The 24,827-nt window shown below is 38.7% G+C and overlaps 1 protein-coding gene across 1 annotated transcript in view; it reads right to left on the reverse strand.

Moving 5' to 3' along the window:
- The window catches only part of LOC122667901 (signal peptide peptidase-like 2), a 57,950-nt gene that overhangs the window by 18,570 nt on the left and 14,553 nt on the right, over positions 1-24,827 (reverse strand). Inside the window, exons 5-12 of the mRNA XM_043864377.1 lie at positions 17,554-17,711; positions 14,823-14,996; positions 13,695-13,729; positions 13,427-13,583; positions 12,552-12,605; positions 12,384-12,476; positions 11,978-12,120; positions 5,783-5,853 (exon numbers count right to left, since the gene is read on the reverse strand). Of these exons, the coding sequence (XP_043720312.1) occupies positions 5,783-5,853; positions 11,978-12,120; positions 12,384-12,476; positions 12,552-12,605; positions 13,427-13,583; positions 13,695-13,729; positions 14,823-14,996; positions 17,554-17,711 (885 nt within the window). The remainder of the gene's footprint in view (positions 1-5,782; positions 5,854-11,977; positions 12,121-12,383; positions 12,477-12,551; positions 12,606-13,426; positions 13,584-13,694; positions 13,730-14,822; positions 14,997-17,553; positions 17,712-24,827) is intronic.

The raw sequence follows: 24,827 nt of genomic DNA on the forward strand, positions 1-24,827 counted from the left end.
CTTCTTCTTCTTTTTCTTCTTTAAAGGAGGAAATAAAACCCTCGACCTCCTGCTCCAACGAAGCTAGCTCTTGCTCAGCGACTCCAGCGCCATTTCCTTCGATGATGATGAATCGCAACCTCGAACCCTACTCCGGTGATAGACGGTGACGAAGAAATACTCTTCTTCTTTTTCCCCTTTCCTTGCAACATTTCTCTGAAGAAGGAAGGAATCCGGTAACAGAAACGAATGAATAATCAAAGGAACTGGATCGTCTTCGTCTTCCCCTTTCCCTGCGACACTTTTCTGAAGTATTCTTTGTTCCTCTTTCGATTGTCAACTGTTTGTTGCAAAGTTGATTGGGTTGGTTTCCCTTTCCCTGCTACACTTCTCTGAAGACAATCATGATCTCTAGATTTTTCAGAAACAAAGGCATATGCCCTTTTAAAATTTCTGAAACCTTCAATGTTCTTGCTCTGCTGTGCTTTTCTTTTCCCCTCCTTTTTTTTCTCATCGTCCTTCTTCTTCTATGTTGGTAGCAGTAGTGATGGCTGCTGGTGGTGTGGCCGGTGGCTGTAATTCTATGGTATGTGATTTTGTTATTCAAATCAGATTGTGCAACTGTTAGTATGAGTCATGTAATTTTATCGTTTTCAGATTATATGATTATGTAATCTAAGAATATTTGATTCTGTGCTTCACTTATTTTGTAATATTGTGATTATATGATTATGTAATTCCTTGATTGTTGATGTTACTGTTTTATGGGTGGATTGTTGACTTCATTGTAATGAGTCTAATGACTGCTTTTAATGATTCTTTAATATTTATTTAGCATAGAAGTAGAATTATATAATTTTTAATATGCTATTTATGCTAAATAAAATGATTATATAAAAAAAGAACACTAGAACGCTTTGTTCGCCGTGGCGACGCCTTGCGGCCGCCATATCGCCAAGGCGCTTAGGAAGGCCCTCAAACGCCTTGGTCGCCTTGCCGCCTTGATAACTATGGTTCCTATCGAACAGAATTATGTAGCATCCATCAGGTAATGGGGGCAGCAACTGGATCGAATGATCACCTCATCAGTGCTGCCCTATGTGAGAATAGAGAACAAGGGAGAAGAGAGAGAGGAGAGGAGAAAAACGAGAGAGAGGGAGAGAAGGAAAAAAACTGAAATTTGAAGAGGGGTGGTCCCTAATTCGAAATTTGCTCTGATACCATGTAGAGAGATTTAAAATTAGGGAAAGGCTTGGATGATTAATTCATCCCAAGCACATCTGTATTTATAATCATAATGAAACAATAAACATAAGTACATGAGCAATGTGGGACTAAACCACATATAAGAAACAAACAAAATAACAAAGGGAAAAAATCCAGAATACCCCCACGGCATTCTGGCCCATATATCTAACACATATCAATGCAACAAGATATAATTATGCTAGTAAAGATTTAATATGAGAAAACCAACATAAAACAAACAACACATAGGATATAATATAAGCATATTCATAAAAAATACAAATAAAAACAAAACAAAACAATAAACATAAATCAATGTAAACTCGTGAAGTGCCAACAAGGTGACACCTTGGAGACCATGAAGCATCCCCTAAAGTTTCATTGCAATATTTCAAATATTTTCCTAATTTCCCTTCATTTTCCAAAAAATATACCAGGTTTTGACCATTTTGAGGAAATATTTCGATTTCGACACATGTCAAAATGACTGCTCAAAACTTACCCAAACATCTCTCGACTGCAGCCTGTCTATCTAGCTTCAATATCTTCCTCAGCCTTTGCTGCGTTTACACCAATACACCATAATGGTGTACAAACAGAACAAACAAGATCAACCCTTCCAAATCCACAATGAGGCCATCAAATTCATCCACGGTAGATTTGCAATAGGAGTATGATTCCGTATTAAAAAATTTGAATGCATATTTTCAATAGACCAACATCAAGAACCATGAGCAAAAGCAAGGCAATTATTTGCATCTGTATTCATGCTCTAATGTTGTAAGATTAAGTAATACAACCAAAATGAAATGAGTTGAACTTAACTCCACCCAAAGAGTGGAGATCTGTTTGTTTGTTACTTTGTCTCAGATTAATTTCATGCAACTCATTTCAAGACCCCATTTGTATTTCATCAGTGATAAATTGAATATACTCACACTTTCTCAATTGGATTTCATGATTAGAATTCTCTAGGATAAGTAAAACTGCAGTGTACTATGACTAAGATGGAAAACAGATGGGAATGAAGGAATTTAAGTAGACATCTCCGGAGTGTTGTGTGATTGGAGTGTTATAGGACAGTCATACGACCGGCTAGGATGTATGGTGTGGAATGTGGGCAGTTAAGAAGCATCATATAGATAAACTCAGTGTAGTGGAGTCGAGGATCTTGAGATGGATGAGTTGCAAAACTAGGAAGGATAAAGTAAGGAATGATCATATTAGAGCTGGTTTGGGAGCAGCTCCGATACATGATAAGCTATGAGAAAGTCGTTTCAGGTGGCATGGCCATGTTCAACAGACACCTTTGGATGCTCCAGTACGGAGGAGTGATTTGATTTAGTTGAAGGAACTAAAAGAGCCAGGGGCAGAGTGACAGACCTAAAATAACCTTAGGAGAAGTGGTGAGGAAAGACATGCATAGCTTAGGCCTTGTATCAAGTATGACCTCGAATAAAGCTGATTGGAGGGCTAGGAGCTTGGGAATTTCTCCCATGGTAGGTAGTAGGAAATTGGGTTCTAGGGAACAGAAAACTGGGTAAAATTAGGGGAATAGGAAATCATTGAGGTAGTTTGAGTAGCAGTGAAAGAGGTGACACCATAATTGAAAATTGATAGATTAGGTTTGGTAGAAAGAGGTGGCCAATTAATAGGGTTTAGGTGATGCAGATTCATCACCGAAATGGGCTTATTTCTTTAGAAATAAGTCTAGGGTTGGGTTATATGTATGTTGGGCCTTTGATCCCATGGGTTTTCTATGTAATAGGTCACTTTTATGGGCCTAAAATATGGGTAATTAGGTTGCATACGGGATTAACTGTTTTAATTCCTTAGTTTTGATTTTTATGTAATTTGTGGTCATGTGATCACTTAAGTGATCATGTGACTTGTTTAAGTGATCATGTGATGTAAGTTGGGTTGGATTAGGATTCTATAAGTCCAGCCAGGTTTTGAGTCTATTTCTTTTAGTATTTTAGTTTCCTAGTCAGTTTAAGTTACCTAATAGATTAAGGATTGGGTTAGGCCTTTACTTTTTAGTGTCTAAGTCTATTTTTGAGTCTTCTATATAAGTATGTAAGGGAGGCCAGCATTGAACACGAATTTGATTAATAAAAATTAGCTTTATGCTTGCTGCCATTGCTAGTGCTCTTTGTGAGTGTATATCCTTGTTGATCTCAAGGTGGATAGGATGGGTGGAATCCTGCGACTCCTTGCATCGTGAAGATCGGGAGGTTTCTTCAAGTTATCAAGCTGCTGCCATTGTTCTCTGCAATCCAGTAAGTTTGAATCTGAAATTTGATTTCAAACCTTCTTCTAATCTGTCCTGCCATTCCCCTTCATTAGACCTAATCCACACCCCCCTCCATCCATCAAACCCTAACCTCCATTAAACCTGCAAATCCTACCTTAACTAGGACTCCTTCATAACTTCAGATCTGTCCATCAGTTTCAAACCTAACTTCCAGCATATATCCCCCACACTTCTCCCCACACTCGACCCAAAACCCAGCTCATAACTCCCACTCTATCTCTTCCATTCCTCCACTCCATTAAAACCCAAAACCTGCAACTCAATTCTGTCCAAAATTGCAGAATTTTAAAACCTTCCCAAATCCTATTATTTATATGCCATAAAAGCACCCTAGACCTGCACATTAAAACCCCATAAACCCCATCGCCATTGTCCAACCCTAACCCTAGTTTTGACCTAAATTAGTAAACCCTAACCCAATCGGCCAGCCCTTGTGTGTGACCCCATTACCCTGGCTCCTAGTGGGACTGCTCCTACCTAGGACTACATTATTAGGGATAAAAATTGTTAAAATAGTTGGACAGAAAGAAAAAGGACAAAGCAAGAGGGAAAGATTTCTGCACCTTACTGAATCAAACTTGGGGTCCCACCAGCCATATACAGAGTCAAGCCATTATACAGGGAAAGCTTGGAAGGAAACTCATATTCTACTCATTACATCACAAGTTCACAATTGGTGAAATTTTGACCTATATCAATAAAGATAGCATAGAGAAATTGAACTTGGTCGTTCCTGAAAAAACTCAAAAGACACTATAAAACCTGTCCCAAAAATGAGTTTAATATAGCTTGAATGCCTTATCAATCTGGCGATTCCCAATAATGCAACATGATTGCATTTCGAATAAAAGACTTCCTAAACAAAAGAAAATAGAACTACCAAATAAGCACATGAAGATTCCCATAGGCATCCCGGGATCAGATTTCGTATGATCCATCAAGAAGCATCTCTAGTTGGTCAGTAAGAAGATCAGAGCATGGAAAGAGAACTCTGGCCGAAACCAACCGAAACCACCGAGATATCTCATGTTTCAAGCAAGAAACCAAGACGAGATGTGTGGAGTTTAAAAAGTCACTAGTTTCACCAGCTTTCATCCAAAACAATCCATATTTCATAAAGTTTCGGCACAAGTGCCCATCGAACTGAGAAACCTGGCTCAAAACCAAAGACAAACAATTAAATGTTTTTATATTGGTATTTCAATTAGTTAAGATATTATACATAAATAAGCAAATACTCCAATAAAAATAGTTAAAAAATAAAATTCCAAAATGATAAAAAGTCAACCCCCCCGTTCAAGAACAAAAACTAGATTTTCGGCGTTAGGTGCAATTTTCAACTTTTAAATGCTGGGGTTTTTCTCAAATCTAAAAATTCCATAAACCATATGGTAAAACATTGTTAAAAACCAAAAGTGCGGTAAAATATTCATTTGTTTTGATACCTACAAAAATAATTTCATTCAGAGCGATTTTGATGGCATTGTGCACACCAAATTAAGTTTGACCGATACAGAACTCCTTCAATATAAATTAGATTTAGGCAATCTTGGATTTGATGTAAAGCTTTCCAACAAAGCATTTTTGGGCCTCCAAAACACCAGCCTGAGTTGGCTAGGAAAAAATCACAGGTTTCAGCTAGTTTCGACCATATCTCAGTTTCTGGCTGGTCGAAACCCAAGTTTTAGAATCTTGATCAATAGACAAGATGGGTTTGACTCCGCCTCCCCCCCTTGGAAGTTGGGGCCACCCGCCTGAGAGGAAACTCCTTAGTACACATGGGGGCCCCAGTATCTCTCGGTTCGTGTGTGTTGCGGGATCGTGCATGAGCCCTCGGGGAATTAGTCGGCCAAAGGCCTGACACCTCCAGGGCAAAAAAATAATAAAATAATAATAAAACAAAAAGACTAGATGGGTTCACAAGTCACCTTAGACTTCTTGCAAAGACTTGAGGCCACTAGTTTGATAGTCAGTAAAGCTTGTTAGGATTTAATTATGCATGATACAACAAACCCAGCCGAGTAAATCTGTCAAGTCACTTTAATAAGAATTGACATAAACCATGCCAGATACAGACATAATCCTACTTCATTAAACAAAAACTTGTTCTACCTCAAAACTTCAGATTTATTAACAGCCCACATAAGTATCATTATTCTTAAGCCACAGAAGAAAAGAAGCTTTGCCATAAATATGAGCATGCACACTAAAAGAAGAAAATATGATGTGGAAAATACCCACCAATCCCATAGCCAATTGTTGACCAAAGAAAATATCCATTTAAAATGCCTTTTTTATTTGATCTGTCATATCTGCATCAGCCAATAAATAGAATGAGAAAATAATCACTTGTCCAAATAGCCACCCCTGAAACAGTTTGCAATAGGACAAAAACTATTAAATTGACAGAAACAGGAAAAACCAAAGGGCTACTGGAAAGCCTTAGGAAACCAATATCAAACATCATTTCTATTTCTATCTGTATGAGTTATCGGCATCAGCCATCTGCCTTTCTAGAGTATTGTCTCATCCACTAAATCATTTTGTAAGTTTACTATTGTGCTCATAGAGGGATAAGGACAGGACAAATGAACCCATAAACTATAACTGTCAAAATCCTGAATGATAGTAGACTAAATGAAATATCAAGCTATCAGCCAAGCAGAAGTCATCAAGGGGCTGTGAAGCATGGTTCCAAAATATTGACATGTGAACCAAAAATAAATAGACATGTTTCCATTTTGCGGAGTTTGGCATGCAATTCTTCTAGAACATGACAATTAAAAAATATTCCAATGGAAATTCTATACTATGTTTTATCATTTCAGTCATGTTTACTGAAATGTAGCATCAACCAAGTGAATATTCTCATTATACTGATTTACAGAAGGACATGGACAATGCATGACAGATCCACCAGTCCACCATTTTATGATTTTCCAAAAAAGAATATATGATATACAAAATATCTTGTGTTTGCAAAGAAAAAACAGAAACTTTAGAACTCCACACAACCAAACCTACTTTATTTTTAAACGAAGTTGAACTTCTATTCAAAATTTAAACAAAGTTTTTCCTGGTTGAAAGTCCAACAGAAGGGGGTAACCCCCACAATTTGAGTTATTGAAAAATTTAGTTTTTGCCTCTTAGGGTCAGTGATGAATCTGTCCTTGGACTCTGGAGATGCAGCTCCAGCCTAATTGTGGTGGCTCAACAGACAGGGATTGGTGGTGATGCCGTTACCGCATGCCTTTGGTAGTGATTCCAAAGGTCATATCCCTTCCCTTACTCTTATCTTCTTATTCTATCTTCTGTCTTCTTTTTCTTAGGTTCATAAGGTCAGTTTTTGAGTTTTTACATCCTACTGCCAGTAAGAACTAACAACCAGTTAAGTACTGGCTCTTCAAATCTCATATGATAATCTGTACTGGTTCATTCTCTTCACATCCTCACTTCTATTCTGGGTTTAGCTTTTTCTTTCGGTTCAAGTTTCCATACAGGTCCTGGGGTCTTGTTTGATCAGAAACACTGGTTCAGTAGCTAGTAGCTACCAGCGTGTATTGTCCTCACAACCCTACTGAACTGAAGTCACCAACTGCAGTGCCAATAGATTCTAAAGTCTAGTTACTAAAATTTTGAGTTTCCATTCTCATATCCAGTAGAGTTTCTAATTTGTTAACACTGTTCTGAGGCTCCTAAACTCGGTTTCCACTTCTGGAATGTTACTATTTTGAATTGTTACTAAATTCTGAGCATAGTTACTATTTCTTGTCAGTTACTAATTCTGCTTTTTGGAATTTTCTATTTTCTGATCACTGACATATCTCACGATCCATTCGTTGGATCTAAGCCCAACTTTGCAGGAATATTCCTCTCATCTGTAGTGCTACACGACCAGGTTTTGTAAGGCCAACAGATCAGTCCATCTTGAGTTATTAAAAATCTCACTATTCTGGTCTTAAGGTTGTGTACCTGTGGTTTGCATGATTGCATCTGAACCTACTTTTAGGTTAACCAGATTGCACCATTGCCCTTCTCTCATCAAGTCCAAAAAAGACCCAAATGGATGAACTGCTATGTATAACTGAGTATCAATATATCTTTAGGTTTATAGGTTGAGGGAATAAAATAGGAACTTCATTTGTATATCCATCCTAGAAAGAGGGTTTGTACATTCTCCATTTGTATATTATCCTATAGAAAGGTATTGTAATTGAATTGTAAAACCCAAACTCTTTGTTGAGAGTTAGGGAGTGAGAGATAGAGTTCTCCACAACGTGAAAGGTGTGACTGCCACCTAGAAGGCACTTGTGAAATGTTTGATTGCAACTTTAAATGCAATTTAAAGATTTGTCACCGCGAAAACAATCGTGGGATAGCGGAAATCCAAGAACGAGGGAGTTCTTGGTGGTGGATGTAAGCATGTCAAGGCCGAAGCACCTAAAAATCTTTGTGTGTTTCCTCTTTGTATCTCTCTCACCTCTTAGTATTTCATCCCTCAAATTGAGTTTCATCTTTCATTGTTTTTAACCATTCACCCCTCTTGGGTTCCACATTCAGTCCACATGGGGTTCTCTTGAAAATTTGACCATGCATATCTTGCACCTCCTAGTTGCAGAGTAACTAGGAAATTTATGTTGATAAAAATTGAGAACCTCTGATGTCCTATTCTAGACATGGAACCTGTCTTTCATAAGATGGTGCTGAAATATACTCGTAACCTCCTATGTACCTAATGATACTCCAAGTTTGAGGAAAGAGTATGAGTTCTTCTACCCAGAATTCTTTAAATCATTAACATTCTGAAGGACCATATACCCTTGGAGTATCTGTTGTCAAGCCTACCAACTGAGCTTCGATGGGAAAGAAAGAAAACCCGAGGCATGCTCAATTAGTGCTACCACCCAATGTTAAGAATTATTCAACCCCCCCCCCCAAACTTCTTTAATAGTTTTCCTTATCTAATTCCAAGATGACTTCTAAAGTATCGCCAGGAGATCTATTTATCAAAACCATAGTTATAAAGGCGACGCCATGGCGTCCAGGCTCCTTGGTCGCCTTGGATGCCTAGACGGGCGCCTTGCCGCCATGGCGGTGTTGCCTTTATTTTTGACCCTCTAAGTCATGGTCGCCTTCCCGTCTTGATAACTATGATCAAAACAAGAAAAAAGGCTGATGTATAGCAGACTAGAAACCATATTCTCCAACACTGCTAAGCCCATTGATTTGATGTTTCTTTATTCACAATTTCAACGGCTGTTATATAAAATTTTGAGCTTTATATCTCAACTTAACTAGAGCTTTAACTTTACAAATTTGGATCTTGCATATCTATACATTTGATGTGAAAAAGAAAGAGTGCCCCTTTAGTAATGTCAAAGAAGCACCATATCACATGCATCTATAATAGGGAAAAGGCCATCCCCACACCCTAAGCTGGTAACAGATCAGCATGGCCATTTATAACTGCACATGGCAGTTCAGATGGGGTTGAAAATTTGTGGACTGGTGGAACCCAAGGTCCCCTGATCACATGTCCACTTACAGACCAATCTGAGTTTGCAAAGTTGCAAAACAAGACATTGAAAATTTTGGGACTACCAAAAGGGTGCATGGGGCTACAGTGGAGGTGTGATGGGCCTCAGTCCACTAAACAGCAAGCAAGACTTCCAACCCAACAATAGGATCGAATGTACTGGATTACAGCAAGTGAAACCCCTCTTTAACAGTAGCAACGGGGGTTATTCATCCAAAAAAAAAAAACAATAGCAATGGGGCAGTGTTAAGCCCTAAGATTAAGGCCAACAGTGTAGAGAATTGACACTTAGGTTAAGCCCCAAAGAATGTCTTAGTCCAAGGACTGATTCATCACTGAACAGCAAGGTCACTGGAAAGACAGCTTGATTACCCACATTCAGAAACTCTTGGGACCTTGATCCCTATGACAAAGCACCGTCAAGTTGATAGAAACAGAAGGCAATAATTCCAAGATGAAGTCATGAAACTCTCAGTTGTAACAGATAACCAAATTGAAATTACAAGCTAACTCACAAAATAGTAAGTAAAGGAGTGTTAAAATAATGTATCTCTATCCGATAGGGGTACTTTTGTCTTTTTATATTTTTTCCTCCCTTAGCCGACTCCTATTTGGTATTCCTAATTAGAATCGGCAAGGGGAGCTTTCCTATTTTCAGTCTGAATAGTTGTAACTATTTTGATTATAAATAAAGAGCTTAGTGATCCAATATTGATCACTCAAGCATTCAATTCCAAAGGCTGTTAACATGGTACTAGACCTTGCCACTACGTTCTGCTTTTTACTACGCCATATGACAAGGTTTCCACCAACAAATGAGCAATAGCCAGAGATGGACTTTCTATTAGAGGATCCAGCCCAATCAGCATCAGTATATGCTTCAACACGAAGATGGCCATGAGGAGACAACAGAATTCCTTTTCCCGGGGCTGACTTCAAATAACGAAGAATTCGAAGAACGGCATCCATGTGAGAAGAATAAGGATCATGCATGTGGAGGTTGATAGGCACTTTATCAAAGAGAAGTTGGAAGAAGGGCTGGTATGTGTTCCTTTTGTGAAGTCTGTTGACCAATTAGCAAATGTGTTCACTAAGGGGTTAAGTGGAAAAGTCTTTCATCCTATTTTAGTCAAGTTGGGCATGTTCGATATTTATGTTCCAACTTGAGGAGGAGTGTTAAAATAATGAATCTCTACCCAATAGGGGTAGTTTTGTCTTTTTCTTCTTTTTCCTCCCTTGGCTGATTCCTATTTGATATTCCTATTAGAATCGGCAAGGGGAGCTTTCCTATTTTCAGTCTGAATGGTTGTAACTATTTTGATTATAAATAAAGGGCTTAGTGATCCATATTGATCACTCAAGCATTCAATTTCAAAGGCTGTTAACAGGAGAAACAGCAGGAAGAGCCCAAGACCACCACGGATGGGCCTCAAAGTTCTGTTGAGGGTAGGTGATGGGGATAATTTTAATACTTCAAAAATTTAACCATAGTTGATGGCTAGATTGAAAGTAATGGCTACGAAACAAAATTAGAAACTCAACACAGATTTAGTAACTTACTGACATGGGTTTCTAACCATTAGATGAACCTAAAACCACAGTCGAAGGGAAGCAGAGTGATGGTCAACGGTATACTAGAAGGAGGCCTTCGATTGATAGTTGATGAAGCAATACATCAACTCAAAGTTTCTGCCAGAATCTCCAGATCCAAAAGATGCTGCAGATTTGTATGTGAATCTTCTAAACCAGCTTCTGTTGTAATCGACGGAGCAACCTTGTATGGAACACAAAGCAACAGTAGTAGTGGCAAAGGAGTCTCAGTAACTCTCAATATATCACTGGTTGCAAATTTAATGAAAATAGAACGGAAGAGAAGAAGAGAGGCAGGGCATATGACCAAGGCCTCTCACCTATGGCCTTGGTCAGTCTCTCACTGACCTTGGTCTCTCACCATAGCTGAATCACACAGCACATGCACAAGCTTCTTTTTTTCAAATCTCTAAATCATGGGGGCCGTAGAGCAGCCCCTATTTTATTGATAATCCAAAGTAAAACCTCCCTTGTGTGGAGAAAAAGATCCTTCACAAAATACAATCCATAAAAAAAGAAACTACCCTAGCTTGCTTCCGAATCTCTGGTTGCACGGTTGCACCAAATAGAAACTAATTAACTAGTTAAAACTAGAAACAAAGATCAAAATAAAATCTTCTTGAAGCCTCCCATGCAAGCCACTTAAAAGGTCCCTTCATGGGCCGAGTTGGGTCTAAAAACTCAAACCACAGACCTATTGATGCTGCTGTAGACATTTGATTTTGTCACCTCGGGACCTCCTGACAAGGATACCTACAGCTGGCCACACTGGTCCCCATGGCTGGCTCATTTGGGGACCAAAATTGGACTGACTCGATAGGAGCAGGACTTGGCTGTTGTGACCTCTCTTCAAGCCCCAACTGCATCAGGGTGCATGACCATATATGAGAGGGTATGCCAATTTATGTGAGGATATATCTGAATTGCCGTCTGAAATTTGACACGAAGCCAATCGATATCATGCACAAGATATCCAACGGTCAGAATTGGTACATCACTCTTCCATTTTGCGAAACACAGTGCATGCTGATATTGTTATTGGGTTAAGGCATGCAGAAACCTGTTCCCTTATAATTTCTACTTGGATGGTTCACCCTAAATATACTTAAATTAAGGCCCTGATGATGACCACGGTGAAGATGAAAACAATATTGATAACTTGTTTACAATCTTGCAAGAGGAACTTAGCAACTCAGACACCAAATGCAGTTTCAGAACTCTGAAAAAATGTGCATACGACAATAATGTAGGTCTAAACACTAATTAATGGGAAAGGAGTGAATAAATAATTATCCACAAAATAATGGTACCTGAAAGTAAAGGAAACAAGCAAACCGGGGAAGAGAATATCCCCAAAGCCAATCATATTATAGCCACCCCACGGATCAAAAACTCGAGGGAATTTTAAAAGCATAGGAATCGCTTCTCCACTCCTACTGTCACCACGAGCAACCTATAAATGAAAGCAGCAATCATGTATGTGAAATTTTGCATAACTTGATCTACATGTCTACAGATTTTGTTCCAACCATTCTGCACTCCTCCAATGCTGATCTAATCATAGAACAAAATGCAGAACAAGGTATACATTCATACAAAGATCAAGTTACAGACTGACAGTCTCGTAATCACATCCCAACCGCCAACAATAAGAGACAGCATTTAGGTACCAAATAAATTAATTAATTAACACAAAAAGGGAGGAATCAGACTTACCGCAATCATCACACTTTCACCAAAGAAGTAGGGTGACACGAAGACCCAAAATATGTCATATACAAATGCACACCAAAGAAGTACTGAAGCAACCTGAAAGAAAGATAATAATAATCAAAAGGCGTGCAGCACAAATGTATCAAAGTATGAGATTCTTTGTTTACGTACCTTTATGTTTGGCAATCTAGCAACTTGCAGGACTGTAATCATCAAACAGATACCCTGTATATGAGAAAGTTGAGCTTTAAAAAATGCAAATACAAAAACTTGAAAGGTCTTGCTAATCATCTCCACAAGTTAATCCAACAACGCACAATAAGACAATGATGTGGATGGACATAAAGCAGGGAAAATTGATCTAGTAGATCCAGAAAATATAATAGACAAGACTGCATTTGGATTTGAGACCAACTGTGACGACATTTAATATTTCAGTGCAGATTATCAAGATCTTGTAACAAATACACTACCCATGAAAAAGTGACAGATTTGAAGTTTAACATCTGAGAAGATTGAACAATGTTTTTGCTACATAAAATTACAGAATTAAATAAGTTTGAAACTGAATATAAGTTGTGCAGATCTGTGTGTGCACGAGAGAGAGAGAGAGAGGAAGAAGGTACAAAAGTCATTGAGAAGGCCCAAAAGGTCAAGGGGCACAAGAAAAGCCCTGAAGACCAGATGTCAAAAATCAATGGAACAGAAATATTTCACCAACTTCATCATATATACCTCAAAATTTCTCCATATTTTGAGCCCTGGGGAAACAGAAATTTTTTGCCAATTTTGACAGATTTCCCTCAAATTTTCATAGGTTAACAATTATACTTCTTCTGATCTACATAAACTGATTTAAGTAGCTTTTGTTCTTGTTTTCTTTTCTTTTCTTTTTTTTTGGATGGGGGGGAGGGAGGGGGGGGATAAAAAATTAGCTTTTGTTCCTGTTCCTACTTACCAACTACAAATATTCATCTAAAGGACTACAAAAACTACATCAGCACCTTGGTAATACAACTATACAAGTGACAATATATATAACTTACAAGAAAATCTTGAAAGATCCAGGCATATGATGCATGCTGATTTGCAGCCCAGAAAATGGCAAGTGCCATACAGAAGGGTAATACTGCAATAGAGACAATGGATGTTTCCCCAAGAATAGGAAGGTTTACAGTGTTCCGCCCACAGTTTCTGCATATTCTGCAAAGAGCAACCAACAAAAAAACCAAGGATGAAAATTGGAATAGCAACAAACAGAGAAGTAATAAAATATTAAATGGTTCAGCAATAAATATATCCTCTTAGGCATACCTGAATATTAGAGTAACTATGCAAGAATGCATTCCCTGAAAAGTTTCGAAAAATCAATCTGATGAGAACAAAACATAAATACACCTACTGCACATATCAGACGAGCTGAACAGTTCAAGATTGGGTGGTTCCTCCCATCAGTAAAACAATAGACTCAAGAATTTCATTCATTCTTTATATCAATTCTAGAAATGAGCAACCAATCATACTTAATACTTGTCCAACATGCTAGCCCAATAAGCGCATTTAACCTCAAATGTTTTGTGGTAAACCTTTTGTACTCAGGCACAAGCATGCATTTATTCTCTTCTTGGAAAGAGGATACAGCCTTGCATTTATTTACTTGTTGTAGACGTGCTGAATTAACTACAGCCTTTTGGAAGGTTATGGTGAATCCTGGAGAGATGAAGGTGGAATCGTTATTCGATAAAATGGTATTTGATACACCTAATTGCAAATGGAATAGTGTTTTGGCAATTCCATTTGTGATCATTGCAGGCTGTGGAAAGAGCACGATGGGAGATTGTTTGAAAATATAGTGAGAGAAAAAGCAATAAGATATGTATCGATATTGGATCAATCTTTTATCATAGTACAAAAACCCGTTTTGTCTCGGTCGAGATTTCGAGAATTTCAAGTATCTCAGTCGAATCGAAATGAAATGCACCATTGAATTGAAAAAAAATGCAATATTTCAAAATTTTCGGAAATTTCGGTCATCTCGTTTCGGAAATCTCGGTCATTTTGGCATTTTTACACCCACAGAAAAAATACCATATTTCAACGAAATTTTGACTCGGTATCTCGGAAATTTCGGTCAGACCGAAACAAAACAAGATTTTAAACCTTGATTATTATTCACTGGGCATTCACATTTTCAAAAATTAGATGAAGTAAATCTCAGGCTCTGTGGCTCACTTTCAAAATTCCAAACCATTATTTAGAGTTGTAATACAATTTCACAGTGCAAAGGCATGCTTATCACAGAATTTCTTTAAATATTAACAAAACTTCAAGTGCGTTACAATGCATTCATGAAATTATATAAGTCAATGCTGTTAATTTTCTAGTTGTATGCAATCATTACTTATTTTCCTCATAAAAAGAATCTTTGGAAGAACTGTATACCTCAATACAACCGATGCAGAAAAGTACAATCAGCAACCAGACGAACCAAGATGAGAGAAAGAAGTAGAGTAGCAGTAGAAAGGTGGATGCTGTTATGACAAAAATTACAGCACCCATTACATTAATATCAAGGATTTCCCTCTCAGTATCAGTTGTTCCAGCATTTGACGATTCCTAGCCATTGAAAAGCAGAGATTAATAAAATCCATCAACTGCATCTATTTTATATCTCAAATGTTTATGTGGAAATCCAGAATTTGGATAATATCATTTCTTATGAAAATCCAGATACCAAATAAAATGCAGCAACCATCTAATTAACAAATCTAATGTAAGCATGATACAAACTCAAAATGTCACATATTTCTTCATTGAAGATGTTTCTTCTCATTTTAATCGGAATCATGTTAGACTGTTTGATACTCTTAGATATGGAAGAATAGAAGGGAAAGGAAAACCCAATAACTGCATTTACTTCATCAGTCAACAAACAAACAACAACAACAACAAACTCAGCCTTATCCCAACTTAATGGGGTCGGCTATATGAATCCAAACAAATAAAGTATGTAAAACTGAGGTCTAGACAAAAAAAGTGGAATGAAGAAATGGAAAAAGAGGACATGAGAAAGAAGATGAAGGATATAAACTAGGCTTCCCACCTAGAACTTGACTAGCATCCCACCAAGGGCTTCACTGCATCTCACAACAAAAAAGCTCTGAATTTCACAGAAATCAGTAAGCATAAGCTAAATTATTTCTCAAACTGTTCGGGTTTAGGGCCTTTTTGGTATGATTTCTTTTTCAATTTCATGGTGTCAGAAATTGAAATTATGGTGTTTGGTATGATTTTTTCACCTTATTTATGAGAAAATGAATCAATCTCATCTGAAATAGTGAAATAGCTGAGGACCCATTTCAATATTGAAATTGAAATCAATTTCAAGTCTATTCTGCGTTCCACTTTAATGAGCATGTATTATTAACAGGGTTATTGACATTTTAAAATGAAATGAAAGCAAAATAACTCTATTTCACTGCCACCACCACCTTCTCCCAAAGTTTCATAGTACGACTCATTAGCTTTATGCTTCCATAGTTATTGCAGCTTTGGAGTTTGGATATCACCTTTATTTTTGTAGATAGCGCTACGATGCTTCTCCTCCATTCATCTAGCATCTCCCTTGTGTTCATACTCCTGTTAAACAGATTTGTTAACCAATAAACCTCACAACCTTCTAGGGTTTTCCACACTTCTATAGGAATCTCATCTAGGCTTGGTGTCTTGCCTGCTTTCATCCTTCTTAAGGCTTCTTTAACTTCCGCCACACTAACCCTTCGTACATATCTACGCCGTATGGTGTCTTGTTGAATAATGTACTAGTCCGGTTCATTTCTATTCGACCTATCTCCATTTAATAGGTCACAAATATACTCATCCTACCTCTTCACAATGTCCTCATCCCTTACCAACACTTTTACATCATCACCCTTGATACACCTCACCTGATCAAAATCTCTATTGTTCCTTTCTCTCATCTTAGCTATCTTATAAATAGCTTTTTCCCTTTCTTTTGTGTTTAGATTTGTACAGAGATTCTCATATTTCTTCGCCCTAGCCATCCCCATGATCTTCCTACCTGCGGTTTTGGCATCTTTATACCTCTTTTTATCCTTTGTTTCTTTAATCCTTTGTCATGTCTTAAAGCAATCTTTCTTGGTCTTAATGGCTGCTTGGACCTCATCGTTTCAAATTAGCCTTACATGTTGATATAGGATACATTATTACGGGAGAATGTTTGAAACCAAGCATCTAATAGAAAGACCGGTTTACCTAACCACTTACCCAGACTCTCTGACTATACCATATGGAATCACGTAGCCCTTTCCGCTCACTCTAGATGAGGCTACATCCATTGGGTCCTAAGCCCTAATCCTAGGTAGCGACTCCATTTATTTTAATGAACATATAGCATGATCCCAAACCCCCGTCGCCAAGGGACCCCGATAATAATGCTTCGGACTGCCGGCCCAGAGGTCGCGACAACCACACAGCCCAAAAGAATTATAGCGCACAACATTTGGACAGCTAGGAAAAGGTTACTACATAATGAGTCATATGATTGAGTTTTGTTTTGAATTTTGGTAATTCTTAATCCACATAGTCCCATATCTATCAAACGGTTAAAATTGCCACATTAATGTTACCATTGATTTGATACCTGAAAAATGCATGAGTGAATATACTAGATGGTGTACCATATCATTGAAATGGATCATAATAGATGGCATGCAGACAATCCAAAAATTATTCCATCTATCAATAAGTTGGACAGACAATATCAGCCCTCCACATGACTAAAAGAAGGCTGCAAGACAAGGAATCACTTTCTTATCTGCTGAACAGGAAAACATTTTCCCTAACAATAATAATAATGATAAAAATGGCAGTGATGATGAAGAAGATATGTTGGTCAAGCCCTTTTGTTATAATTCACTTATCAAGAAAACATAATTTACACTGAGTGGAACAATTCTGAAAATGCTATAGGAAATATGTAATTCCAAATTTATAAATGCTAAATTACGATAATTAGACATATAACAAAACATCAACATGATTGTTTTTTGAATGAAAAATATAGAATCAGCAAAAATCTCTACATCAATTTCCAAATGAAAGAAAATGCACTGTATAAGTAGTGACTTAAGTAATTATATATAGACGGTACCTTTTGTGTCAACTGATTATAGGGCTCATCATTTTGCTCACATGCAATGAATTCAGACCAAACAGATGCCAAGATAATAGTCCCAACTGCCATTATCCATATAAAGAACTCTGACAAGTCCACAATTGGACTGTCTGGAGAATACAACAGAAGCTCCACTGCATTGAAAAAAAAAAAAAAAGAACATTGTTATGCATATCTTTGTGTGTGTTTCAATAAGCAACAAGAAAAGAGATTTCAGTGACATTAAGGAGAAATAGATATACAGAAAATGGTTAATGGATACTTCACCATATGAAACCAAAAAGAGAACTATATATCCTTTACATAGGAGCAAAAAACTAGCAAAAGAATCTGATTGGCACTTTATAACATATGATTCATCAAGGACTCTAGTTTCTCTAAATAAGGCTGAACCAAATGTCACCAAATCTGGAAACCAAGACTTCAAGAAATTCTTCTTATAACTAGTCCATTCCATGAGTGAGCGACCGGTAGCAATGCATATCTGTTGTGGACTTCTTTCCTTTCCTTAAAAAAAATTCCAATACCTTGCCAACCAAATCTGCCAAAGGGTAGCATGAGGAACCATCCTCCACAGGACCCGACTTTTATTTTGCCCCAAACGGAGTCAAATAACATAAATCTCTAGGTGACATAGAATTGACTCCAAATAAAGAGTGTATAAACTGTAGCTACATCACAAAGACAAGGAGATGCCTAAAGGATTTGATGCAAATTCGTCACCGAAATGGGCTTATTTCTTTAGAAATAAGTCTAGGGTTGGGTTATATGTATGTTGGGCCTTTGATCCCATGGGTTTTCTATGTAATAGGCCACTTTTATGGGCCTAAAAGAGGGGTATATAGGTTGCATACGGGATTAGCCCAATATTTAGTCTATTTTTATGTTTTTAATTGAACCAGTTTAAATTGGTTGCATCTAATTGGTTCAATTGGTCTAATTTAAGTGAAGTGATCCTATTGGCTAAGAGGTTCTTATATCCTATTGACTAGTAGGGAATCTTCTTTATTTTAAGTAGTTTAAGTTGTTTTTAAGTCATTAGGACTCTATTTTGAGTCTATTTTAGTTTCCTAGTCAGTTTAAGTTACCTAATAGGTTAGGAATTAGATTACGGCTTTCCTTTTTAGAGTAAAAGTCTATTTTTGAGTCTTTTATATAAGGTTGTAAGGGGGGCAAAGCCTTGAACACGAATTTGATTAATGAAAAGCTTTTTGTTTGCTGCCATAGTTGCTGCCCTGCTCTTTTGAGTGTTGCTCTGTTGAGTGTGCATCCTTGTGGTTCTATCAAGGTGGAAAGGGACTGGCGGAATCCGGTTGACTCCTTACGCCGTGACGGCTGGGAGGATCTTCTTCAATTCGAAGGTGGTTCTATCCTTCACATCTGTTCAAGCTGCTGCCAGTGGAATCTCCAGTAAGTTTGACACCCAATTTCTTCTTCTAACCCTCTAATCCTTTCCCCCAATTGATCCCCTTTATTTTTTGTTTGAATCCTATAAACCCTAACTCCATTAAACCCTAGATCTTGCTGTCCAGTTTTACAGAATTTTCAAAACACTTAAAACTCTATAATACCTACATTATTAGAGTCCTATAAACCTGCCTAGCCATACCCCCTAAGCCCCCTTTCCATTATCCTAACCTAAGCCCTAGATTTGACCTACAACTGCAATTCTGTCCTACTGAAACTGCAGAACCAGCAGCCCCTTTGTTTCTTGTTATTGGTCCTGATTTAATTGGCTTCTAGTAGGGCTTTACCCTATCTAGAACTACATTATTTTGGTATCAGAGCTATGGCGGAGGGAAGCTCCAACCAAGCCTCGAAAGACCCACCTCCCTTCGTTTTCAAGACCCGAGTTCGTCTACCCAATGGGAGCACAGCCATATTAGTTGTTGATGAGAGGCGACGTAACAACATTATTTCACAATCTGTGGTGGATATGTTGTCCCAGTCAGGAGAGATTTGCATCATGCCTACAGGTCAAGTCTTTGTTGAATTTGAGTGTTCCTCATACTCTGACGGTGCTTGATGTAAGCCGGTACCATCTCCAAGGAGCGTTATTGCGGTAGGTTGTAATTGGATGGACGAGCGACAAGGTTGGATTGAACCTGAAAACAACTCGTGTGTCCTACCTGATCGACACCGTCTATACCGTTTGTTTACTCTAAAAGGGTTACAACCAAAGGTGACCACATCGACTGTACAGCCACAGGGACTGCCGAACATGTCAACTCAAATGCAAGTGGCATCGACTGTGTTTGAAGTTTCACCAACGGCTGATGCGCCAAGAAGATTCTAGTAAAGCAGTCAATGTTGAAGAAAACAAAGTAGACAAAGCTGAAACAGCTGAAGATGAAGAGGTGGTTTGACAGACTCCACGGAAATCGTTGGCATTCAAGATGTTGTTCTTGAAGAGGTACAGCTTGTGCCTCAAGTTTTACATGAGAAGGTTATCAACGTTGAAGACTCTATGAACCCGACATACATAGTTGATATTGATTTAAAGGTCGAACACATAGAATTTGTTATGCCACCATGGGTCTTTGAAGAGAAAGCTTCACGCTTTGAAGACTTCATCCCTAATGTTCCTGCATCACCAAAATTTTGTTTGGGAATGGTTGAAGCTGCTACGCATATGTTGTTTCCCCCTCATCACTGTAAAATTCGAGGACGAATTTTTTCAAGTTGGGGAGAGTTGATGCAAATTCGTCACCGAAATGGGCTTATTTCTTTAGAAATAAGTCTAGGGTTGGGTTATATGTATGTTGGGCCTTTGATCCCATGGATTTTCTATGTAATAGGCCACTTTTATGGGCCTAAAAGAGGGGTATATAAGTTGCATACGGGGTTAGCCCAATATTTAGTCTATTTTTATGTTTTTAATTGAACCAGTTTAAATTGGTTGCATCCAATTGGTTCAATTGGTCTAATTTAAGTGAAGTGATCCTATTGGCTAAGAGGTTCTTATATCCTATTGACTAGTAGGGAATCTTCTTTATTTTAAGTAGTTTAAGTTGTTTTTAAGTCATTAGGACTCTATTTTGAGTCTATTTTAGTTTCCTAGTCAGTTTAAGTTACCTAATAGGTTAGGAATTGGGTTACGGCTTTCCTTTTTAGAGTAAAAGTCTATTTTTGAGTCTTTTATATAAGGTTGTAAGGGGGCAAAGCCTTGAACACGAATTTGATTAATGAAAAGCTTTTTGTTTGCTGCCATAGTTGCTGCCCTGCTCTTTTGAGTGTTGCTCTGTTGAGTGTGCATCCTTGTGGTTCTATCAAGGTGGAAAGAGACTGGCGGAATCCGGTTGACTCCTTACGCCGTGACGGCTGGGAGGATCTTCTTCAATTCGAAGGTAGTTCTATCCTTCACATCTGTTCAAGCTGCTGCCAGTGGAATCTCCAGTAAGTTTGACACCCAATTTCTTCTTCTAACCCTCTAATCCTTTCCCCCAATTGATCCCCTTTATTTTTTGTTTGAATCCCATAAACCCTAACTCCATTAAACCCTAGATCTTGCTGTCCAATTTTACAGAATTTTCAAAACACTTAAAACTCTATAATACCTACATTATTAGAGTCCTATAAACCTGCCTAGCCATACCCCCTAAGCCCCCTTTCCATTATCCTAACCTAAGCCCTAGATTTGACCTAAAACTGCAATTCTGTCCTACTGAAACTGCAGAACCAGCAGCCCCTTTGTTTCTTGTTATTGGTCCTGGTTTAATTGGCTTCTAGTAGGGCTTTACCCTATCTAGAACTACATTAGGATTACTCTTCCTTCATGCATAGCACTTTGCATCAAGAGCAGCGAGTAACTATTTTCAAGGGAGGCCAGACCCCTATATGTTATTAATCATCTGATGGCCTTCCAATTAAGCACATTGTTGTAATATTGGGTGTAATGCGGGTAAAAGGGTAAATCTGTCCATAGGGTATTGTACTTGTACATGTATGTCACTAATCATAAATAGAATAGGGCTGTCACACCGGCAGTCTAATCATTCCTCTCAATTGAACATGGTATCAAAGCTGAAATCCATCTTGGGATCCCAGCCCTAGCAGCCGCCACTCTCTCTTTCTCTCTTTCTTCCCCCAGTTTCCACCTTCCGCCTCCTTTTCTTTTCTTCTCCGACTTCTCCCAGCACCTCTCTCCTTCTCCCCTTCTCACCTTTAGGGGGTCTATCTCCTAGGCCACCAAGTGTCATCCCCTCCTCTTTTGGGTTCTCAAATCTCTCTTGAATAAATGATCTGAGAAACCTCCTATGTTCCAATCACTTTTTTTCCAAATTTTGAGATGAGATCGACCTTTCGGGGTTTTGAGATCAAATTTTCAGAGTTTTTTAAGATTGACTTTTTCAGGTTTTTTGAGACCTGAATCGATCTGTTCCAAGGTTTTGCACCTTGTGTCAACCTCTTGTTAGTCCTTTGTGATGATCATCGATCCCTTTACAGCCTCAACCCCTCTCTTTTGATTGTTCTACGTTCTTTGCATCAAGCTGAGTGGTAACTATGTCGGCCGACTCTACTGCATCCACTGGAATTGAGGATCGAGCCGTAAGGCTCATAATGATTTTCTTTCATTCCCTATTAGCTCTGTTCGATTAGATGGGAGTAATTATTTGATGTAGTCTCGCTCTTGTTACCTCTCCATTGATTCACGTGGCTATGCGGGTTACTTGACGGGTGAAACTGCAAAGCCTACTACCACCGATGCTTCATAGAGGAAGTGGAGTTCAGATAACTCCTTGGTAATGGCCTTTCTCATCAACTCTACGCAACCTCAGATTGCTCGAGGTTATCTCTTATTGGATACTCCAGCCAAGATTTGGAAAGTAGCTCAAGACACATACTCTCAGGTTGGGAATGATGCCCAAGTTTATAAGTTGCACAAAAAGCTTCATGAAACCAAGCAAAAGGACCGGACTCTTTCTCAATACTATTCTGAGTTGCGTAGTCTGTGGTAGGAGCTCAACTTCTATGACACCTTTCAGGCAACCTATACTGTTGATGCTACTGCCTTCAAGAAACGGGAAGATAAGTTTCGGGTTTATGATTTTCTAGCCAGGCTGACTGTTGAGTATGATTAGATATTTAGATTCGTTCCCAAGTTCTTAGTCGGGACCCTTTCCCTACCTTGAGCAGTTTTATTCATTGATCTAGGTGGAATTCAGTCGTCGCAATGCCATGTTACAACACACTACTCAGGCTGATCAACTTTACTCTCTGGGTTTACTCAGCCTAAAGGTGGTCCTCCTCAATCCACCATTCGCTCTATTGATCGAGTCTCCTCTGATGGGGAACCAATCAGGTGTGACTAATGTGGCAAGGAACGTCATACCAAGGACTTCTGTTGGAAGCTGCATGGTCGACCTACCTCCTCACGAGGCTGTGGTCGATCCTCCCAGGCTGCACATCACACAGAGGCTTCTGAACCTGCTCAGGATAGTACCAGTTCCTCTCTTTCCCAAGATGAGCTTGTTATGCTTAGGCGCTTGATGACTCACTTGGAGCCTTCTACTGCTCCTGCTTACACCTCTACATCTACTCTGGTCTCCTTAGACTCCCACCTTGCCTACTCAAGTAATCCTTTTGGTGGATCATTGTGCATCGGTTGTCTCTCGTCCTTGATTATTGACCCCGGAGCCACTAATCATATGACTGGCTCTTCTAGTCTCTTTTTTTTTTTGGTATTCCCCTTGTTCTGGTAAAGACAAGGTCAGAGTGGTTGATGGTTCCCTCTCCACTGTTTCTGGAAAGGGTTCTATCACTTGTTCGCCCTCTTTATCCTTATCATCTGTTTTTCATGTTCCAGATTTTTCAACTAACCTTCTTTCTATCAGCCGTCTTACCAGTGATTTGAATTGTAAAGTGACTTTTTTTTCCCTTATCACTGTGTTTTTTAGGATCTGGTGACGGAGAAAACCATCAACTGTGGTAGGGTGCATGGTGGTCTTTATTTGCTCGACGATAACATTTCTTCAGTGGGTCAAGCTCATCAGAACGGTTCTCCTTTAGTATTTTCTAAGTTACTTCTTTGGCATTGGCGCTTAGGCCATGCACATGTTGGCACTTTGATTAAAACTTTTCCTAGTTTATTTCAGCATTGTAATCCCAGGGATATCTTTTGTGATGCTTGTGTTTTGGCCAAGCAAACTCATGCAACTTAATCCAATTTGAATAGTAGTTCTCCTTTTATGTTAATTCACTGTGATGTGTAGGGCCTTGCCTGTTCTTCCATTACTGGTTATCGTTAGTTTTGTGACTTTTACTGATTAGATTGCACCACCACCTAGCAGTCATCATCTCCTGATCCAAGTCTTAACTCTGGGTCAGGTAATACTTACTCTGATTCTCCTATTATTTCTGACCCATCTCTTGACTTACCCATTGTTGTTCGAAAGGGAATTGAGATCTTGTACTTAACACCATATCGCTAAGCTGGTTTCATACAACTCTCTTTCTCCATATCATACATTTGTGTCTTCCTTGTCATCTATTTCCATTCCCCATAATTGGTAGGAAGCTATCACAGAACCACAATGGAAGGCAACCACGATTGAAGAAATGCAAGCCCTGAAAAAGAATGGTACTTGAGATCTGGTCTCTCTTCCACCACAGAAAAGGACAGTGAGTTGCAAAAGGGTTTTCACCGTAAAGCAAAATATGGCTTGGACAATAGATCAGTACAAGGCTAGGCTGGTTGCAAGAGGATTTACCCAAATTTATGGTCTGGATGACCAAGAGATATTCACACCAATTGCAAAAACGAATACCGTCCATGTGATTCTTTCTTGTGCTGTGAATCTAGGATGGGATTTGCAACAACTTGATGTCAAGAACGCATCTCTTCATGGTGAACTGGAAGAAGAGGTGTACATGGAAATTCCTCCTGGTTTCTCATTTCAGAAAACCATGGGAAAGGTTTGCAAGCTCAAGAGAACTCTGTAGTTAAAGCAATTATAGTTATCAAGGCGTCGCCATAGCGTCTAGGCTCCTTGGTCGCCTTGGACGCCTTACCGCCATGGCAGTGTCGCCTCTTTTTTTTTTCCCCTCTAAAACTCCATGGCCACCTTCCCGCCTTGATAACTATGGAAGCAATCTCCTCATGCCTGGTTTGGGAGATTTCACAGAGCTATGGTGTCTGTAGGTTATACTCAAAGCAATGTTGATCACACCCTGTTTATTTGACGGACTGGTTCCAAGATTATTATCCTAATTGTGTACATTGATGGCATTATTGTCACTGGAAGTAAAAT

The sequence above is a fragment of the Telopea speciosissima genome, chromosome 7 (assembly GCF_018873765.1).
Source record: "Telopea speciosissima isolate NSW1024214 ecotype Mountain lineage chromosome 7, Tspe_v1, whole genome shotgun sequence".
In the NCBI taxonomy this organism is placed as follows: Eukaryota; Viridiplantae; Streptophyta; class Magnoliopsida; order Proteales; family Proteaceae; genus Telopea; species Telopea speciosissima.